This window comes from Cebus imitator, unplaced genomic scaffold (genome assembly GCF_001604975.1).
Source record: "Cebus imitator isolate Cc_AM_T3 unplaced genomic scaffold, Cebus_imitator-1.0 Scaffold216, whole genome shotgun sequence".
Taxonomy (NCBI): domain Eukaryota; kingdom Metazoa; phylum Chordata; class Mammalia; order Primates; family Cebidae; genus Cebus; species Cebus imitator.
The window spans coordinates 1,263,966-1,271,093 of record NW_016107531.1 but is presented as its reverse complement, the minus strand read 5'-3'; the positions used below and the strand labels follow the sequence as shown (position 1 = coordinate 1,271,093).

The following is a 7,128-nucleotide window of genomic DNA, read 5'->3' as shown; positions in this document are numbered from 1 at the left end:
TTTGAGACGGAGTTTCACTCTTGTTACCCAGGCTGGAGTGCAATGGCGCAATCTCGGCTCACCGCAACCTCCGCCTCCTGGGTTCAGGCAATTCTCCTGCCTCAGCCTCCTGAGTCGCTGGGATTACAGGCATGTGCCACCATGTCCAGCTGATTTTTTGTATTTTTAGTAGAGACGGGGTTTCACCATGTTGACCAGGATGGTCTCCATCTCTTGACCTCGTGATCCACCCACCTCGGCCTCCCAAAGTACTGGGATTACAGGCGTGAGCCACCGCGCCCGGCTATCTGTTGCTTTCTAAGGCTGGGCATGACCTGGAATCGCTCCCTGAATCCTCACAGAAGTCTTGTGAGGCAAATACTGTTGTGCCACTTTGTAGATGAAGAAACTGAGGCATATGCAGTTTAAGAAATTTGCCCAAGGGCCACGCAGTCAGTGACAGCAGAGATGGTTGTAACCAGACCGTCTGAAGCTGACGCCTGTGCTCCCCGCCCCTGGGCCACTCGGCATCTGGAACAGGGACTTCTCCATTTATGATGACATGCAGTCTGGCCAGCATTCCAGAGTGGCCTGGAGTAGACCCCTTTCTCAGCCAGCCCAGCCTACCAAGCAGAGGCATCTGTGTCAGAGTGGGCAGGTGAGCACAGACAGCAGAGGAAGGGCTAACCTCAGCAGCCGGGGCCCTCTTACCTGAGGAAGGGCTGGCTGGGGAGACAGGCCAACACGGCTTGTCCTCTCTGCTGCCCACTGGAACTCTGCAGTGATGGAAATGTTCAGTGACCATGCTGTCCAGAGCAGCCACTAGCCATGTGTACCTACGGAGCACCTGGAACGTGGCTTGTGTGTTTAGCCAGGAACTGAAAGTTTGATTTCATTGAATTTTAATTAATTTATATTTAAATAGCCGTGGGTCCTTAGTGGCTACCATTTTAGACAACACAGCTCAGAGCACATGTTCCCTATCCTGAAAGCATCCTCAGACATCTGGTGCAAGCTCTGGACACTTAAATCTTTTTTTTTTTCTTTGAGACCGGGTCTTATGCTGTCACCCAGGTTGGAGTGCAGTGATGCAATCATAGCTCACTGCAGCCTCAAACTCCCAGGCTTAAGAGATCCTCCTCCTCAGCCTCCCAAGAAACTGGGACCACAGGTGTGCCCCACCACACTTGGCTAATTTTTTTATTTTTTGTAGAGATGAGGTCCACTGTGTTGCCCAGGCTGGTCTCAATATCGGGCTCAAGCAATCGTCCCACCTTGGCCTCCCAAGTAGGTGGAATTACAGGCATGAGCCACCACTCCCAACCTGGACACTTCATTTTATTTTGATTCCTTTAAAAAAAACAAAATCTTTTGAGTTTCTTGGTGGCACCTCAGACAAACCTTTTTTTTTTTTTTTTTGAGAAGGACTCTTGCTCTGTCTGGAGGCTGGAGTACAGTGGCACAATCTCTGCTCACTGCAACCTCCCACTCCCTGGTTCAAGCGATTCTCCTACCTCAGCCTCCTGAGTAGCTGGGATTACAGGCACGCATCACCACGCCCAGCTAACTTTTTTGTATTTTTAGTCGAAATGGGGTTTCACCATGTTGGCTAAGATGGTCTCAATCTCCTGACCTCATGATCTGCCCGCCTCGGCCTCCCAAATTGCTGGGATTATAGGCATGAGCCACCACGCCCGGCACAAACAAATCTTCTTTTAGGATAAGAGAACCATTCTGAGCTCAGGCTGTCCTGTGGGCAGGGTCTTCTTAAGGTGTCACACACGTCACCCACCCAACAGCATACCAGGATGGTAACATTGCCTGTTTGGCTATGAGGGGACCGCAACCCCACGACACTAAGGGGCCCGCATGCAATGGCCGGATCTGAAGCCAGGGTGGTGTCTTTGGCACAGCAATGTCCAGTCGCTCCTCCTGCTACCCACGATGAGAATGCTGTATGATCTGTGCAGCCAACACGGCCACCCCTGCCACTTGTAGCTGCTGGGCCCTTGAAATGTGGTGACTGCAACCAGCCATGGACCCAAACTTTAAATCTGATTTATTTTCAGTTAATTAAAATGTAACCGTAAATGGCCACACATGGCTTGTAGCCAGCATCCGTGCTCTGGCGTAGCCCAGAGTCCATGCCCTTAAGTCACCACGTTTTACTGATGGTGACTAAGCACCCATGTGGGGTTCATTTGTGCCAGATTGGGTGTCCAGCATGGGGTTTTCTGCTGTCGGGCCCTCAGCATCTGCGCAGTGAGTTCCTCTTCCCTGGGGTGGTCTCCCTCTCTGCTGTGCAGGGCGTGTTCACTCAGCACCCACTGTGCGAGGGCTGTGCTGGCCAGGGCTGGGGGGCTGGAGCCGCCTTTCCCACCCAGCCACTTGTGCTACAGCAAAATCAGAGCTTCCCAGGCCTTCTCCTTTTCTAGGACTCCCCTGACACCCAGGCATAGAGGATATCCGTGCCTGCCCACACTCGGTGAGATCAGAGGTTGGCAGGGGGAGACTGGGTGCAACGTAACTCAACCGCAGAGGGGGCGGTTCTGTGGGTGTGAGCTCAGGCCCCTGCTTCCTGGGCTTCATAAACACGGAGGCATCTGCATGTGTGTGCCGGCAAACTTTTGTCATTACATATTAAAAAGTCATACTGTATATTGTTAAAAAAAAAATGCAAATATTAAGAAACATTTCAGTCGGGCACGGTGGCTCAAGCTTGTAATCCTAGCACTTTTGAGGACGAGGTGGGTGGATTACGAGGTGGGAGGACGAGGTGAGGTCAGGAGTTCAAGACTAGCCTGGGCAACTTGATAAAACCCCATCTCTACTAAAAATACAAAAAATAGCTGGGCGTGGTGGCATGTGCCTATAGTCCCAGCTACTTGGGAGGCTGAGGCAGAATATTTGCTTGAATCTGGAAGGCAGAGGTTGCAGTGAGCCAAGATCACACCACTGTACTCCAGCCTGGCCCACAGAGCAAGACTCCATCTCAAAAAAGAAATAAATAACATTTAATGTAGAGAGTAACTCAGAATCTCCTTTTAGAGGAAACTTAGTTTGATACATATTCCTCCAAATTTTTTTCTATAAAATATTAATGCAAAAGTATATGAATATATCATCTAACAAAGGAAAAAGGAAGAATAATATTCTTTTTTTTAAAATAGAAAAAAGAAGTAAAAAAAAAAAGAAAGAAAAAAGAATTTTAAAAAAGTGGGGCGTCTCACTATGTTGCTCAGGCTGGACTTGAACTCCTGGGCTGAAGTGATCCTCCCACCTTTCCCTCCCAAAAATGCTGAGATTACAGGCATGAGCCACCACACTCAGCCAGTGGAATCATGTTCTGTATGCTCTCCTATAATTTCCTTTTTTACACTCACTTATGTATTTATCCAAAGTAAACTGAGAGGCCTGGTGTATGACTCGCGCCTGTAATTCCAGCACTTTGGGAGGCAGGTGAATTGCGTGAGCCCAGGACTTTGAGACCAGCCTGGGCAACATAGCAGGACCTTATCTCTACAAAAAATTAAAAAATTAGCCAGGCATGGTAGCATGTGCCTAAAGTCCCAGCTACTTGAGAGGCCGAGGTGGGAGGATCACTTAAACCTGGGGAGGTCAAGGCTGCAGTGGTCGAGCCAGCCTGGGTGATGGGAGTGAGACCCTGTCTCAGAAAAATTTTTTAAAAAGTGAACCGAGTGTTCGCTGCCTGCCTGCAGCCATCCCAGGTACTGGGAACGCTGCTGCCGTGCCTGCTGGGTAGAGAGGACAGGCAACACACAAACTGATAAGGAAATCAGGTAGTCTCTGGTTGTGCTGGTAGTGAAGTGAACTGTACGGTAAAGTGGTTTCCCCTTGTGTCTGCAGATGCTGAGCCTTGACGCCTCCACCATGGTCTACCCGCCGCCGGAGGTGTGTGGCGACGGCACCGCGGCCATCCTGCAGTTCCTCTGCAAAGGTAAATCCAGGCCATTGCCTCCTCCCCACACTGAGGAACCATGACCCTATGGCCATCCCAACCCAGGCTAGGGGACGGCAGAGACAGAAATGGCCATAGTGCCTAGCTGCTTGGAGTTTGAGGTCTGGCAAGAAAAACAGGCAAAACAAATGATTACACGGGGAAATAGTTACAGACTGGTTATGAGAGTACAGTGGTGCGGCAGATGTAGGTTGGAGCCACAGGGAAGGCCTGTCTGAGAGTGTGGCTCTGCTGACATGGAGGCGTGGTTAGGACTTAGAAAAGGCAGAAGGCAGTTCCACCAGGAGGTGCATATGTAAGGGCCTTGATGGGAAGTTTGACAGAGAGAGGGCCAGTGTAGCTGGAGTGAGGAAGCAGAGAGAAGAGAGATGGGGGAGGCCAGGGACAGTGCCCAGGCCCAGTGTCCAGTGGGAGAGCATGTGATCAGTCATTAGGCTGCAGGGAGGAGAAGGGGTTGGAGGAGGAAAGAGTACAGGACAGGATAGGGGACCAGTTAGGGGCCATCGGGGTCAGCCAGGAGAGAGATGCACAGCAGAAGGAGCTAAAACCTGGAGCCAGCACTGGCTGGAGGTGAGGAGGAGAGCAGGATTCCCTGTCAGGCTGGAAGTTCTTAGCGGTTCAGGACACCTATGGGACTTTCAGAACGCAGGCAAGACACACATGCCTATGGTGACCTGACTTGTCATGGCCATTGCAAAGCCGTGGGGAAGGATGGTCTTTTCAATAGCTCATTCTGGATCAATTGGATGTCCCTGTGGGAAAAATGAATTTTAACCTCTTCTTTAAACAGGAGACAGGCAGTAGTCATCATAAAAGATTGGTACATTAGATTTAATTAAGGCCAGACATGGTAACTTGTACCTGTAATTCCAGCACTTTGGGAGGCTGAGGCAGGAGGATCTCTTGAGCCCAGGCGTTTGAGACCAGCCTAGGAAACATGGTGAAACCCTGTCTCTACAAAAAATATAAAAATTAGCCAGGTGTGGTGGCATGTACCTGTGTTCCCAGATATTTGAGAGGCTGAGGTGGAAGGATCGTTTCATCCTGAGCTGTGATCATGCCACTGCACTCCAGCCTGGAGCAAGACTCCAACAAAGCGATACCCTATCTCAAAAAATAAATAAATAAATAAATAAAAGGTTTAATTAAAATCAAAATTTCTTAGCTGTGCATGGTGGCTCACCCCTGTAATCCCAGCGCTTTGGGAGGCTGAGGTGGGCGGATCACCAGGTCAAGAGATTGAGAACATCCTGGCTGACATGGGTAAACCTCATCTCTACTAAAAATATAAAAATTAGCAGGGCATGGTGGTGTGCGCCTGTAGCCCCAGCTACTCAGGAGGCTGAGGCAGGAGAATCACTTGAACCTGGGAGGCAGAGGTTGCAGTGATCTGAGATTGTGCTACTGCACTCCAGTCTGGGTGACAGAGCAAAACTCCCTCTCAAAAAAAAGAGACAACATCCATCTCAATAAAAAGAGACAATATCCAGATAACCAACAATATCTGAAAAAGTGCTTGACATCATCTTAGTCAATGGGAAAATGCAAATTCAAACTACAAAGAAATACTTCGGCATACCCACTAAAATGGCCGAAAGTTTTCAATGGAAAAAAAAACAAACTTCCTGCTGACAAGTCAACCAGAAATAAAAAACAAAAAATAAAATGGCCAAAACTGAACCGTTGATACCAAGAATTAGCAAAGTTGTGGGAGCAACAGGAACTTCCATATGCTGTGGGTGGGAGTATAAATTGAAAATTACCTTAAAAATTACTCTCAATATCTACTCAAGCTGAACATTCAAATATCCTATGGCCCATGAGTTCCATTCCTAACTACATGCCTGTATTAGTCTGTTCTCATACTGCTATTAAGAAATTACCAATTTTTTTTTTTTTTGAGACAGAGTCTTGCTCTTTCACCCAGGCTCGAGTGAGCTGAGGCTCACTGCAACCTCCACCTCCTGGGTTCAAGCGATTCTCCTGCCTCAGCCTCCTGAGTAACTGGGATTACAGGCATCTGCCACTATGCCCGGCTAATTTTTGTATTTTTAGTAGAGACGGGTTTCACTATGTTAGTCAGGCTGGTCTCGAATTCAGGTGATCCCCCTGCCTTGGCCTCCCAAAGTGCTGGGATTACAGGTGTGAGCCACTTGTCCTGTAAAATTCCCAATTTCTATGAAGAAATTCTTTATAAAGAAAAGAGATTTAATTGGCTCACAGTTTTACATGGCTGGGAGGCCGCAGGAAACTTACAATCATGGTGGAAGGCACCTCTTCATAGGGCAGCAGGAGAGAGAATGAGAGCCAAATGAAGGGGGAAGCCCCTTACAAAACCAGCAGATCTTGTGAGAACTCACCCACCACCATGAGAACAGCATGGGGGAACCACCCCCGTGATCTGATTACCTCCCATGAGGTCCCGCCCCCAAGACGTGGAGATTATAATTCCAGATGGAATTTAGGTGGGGACACAGAGCCAGACCGTATCAATGCCCAACAGAAATGCATATGAATAAATGCCAAAAGCCACGTGCAAAAGTGTTCATAGCAGTATTATTTATATCAGTCCAAAGTGGAAACAGCTCTAATGTCCATCAGGAGTAGAATGGATAACTAAACTGTTTTATACTCATATGTGGATACCACACAGCATCTGGAAAGAATGAACCATTGCTCCTTGCAGCAACCTGGATGCATCTCACAAACAATGTGGAGTGCGAGGAGCCGGACACAAAGGAATATGTGCCCCTATCAGTCACCACAGAGCTCTGAACCAGCACTCATTCCTGGTCATGAGCGTGTGTTCACCTTTAAACATTCATCAAGCTGTGCCTGAAGATTCTGTGCTCTTGCCTGGCCCAAAGGCAGTGCGTTACCTCAGTTGATTACTCACAGTCAGTTACAGATTGAAGTCCTTGTTCTACTGTCTCCCCATGGCTCACTGCTGCACTTGACTAATATTTAAAAAAGAGATTTTTGCCCTTTTCTGTATGTATGTTATATTTTAGTTTAAGAGAAAGTTGTGGGGGGCGGCTACAATCATAGCCACCAGGCCACACATCTGCAAATTAGAGCCTTCAATCGACAGGTGATTCCAGGGTACACCCTGGCCAACAGCTAAGCTAGACCAAAGCCTTTCTTTTCTTTTCTTTTTTTTTTTTTTTTTT

At 48.2% G+C, this 7,128-nt stretch overlaps 1 protein-coding gene across 10 annotated transcripts in view; it reads left to right on the top strand.

The window, feature by feature from the left end:
* LRSAM1 (leucine rich repeat and sterile alpha motif containing 1) overlaps positions 1–7,128 on the top strand; it is a 50,448-nt gene that overhangs the window by 13,843 nt on the left and 29,477 nt on the right. For all 10 annotated transcript variants that reach the window (XM_017549086.1, XM_017549088.1, XM_017549087.2 and 7 more), the window contains one exon: positions 3,847–3,937. In XM_017549086.1, coding sequence (XP_017404575.1) covers positions 3,847–3,937 — 91 coding nt within the window. The remainder of the gene's footprint in view (positions 1–3,846; positions 3,938–7,128) is intronic.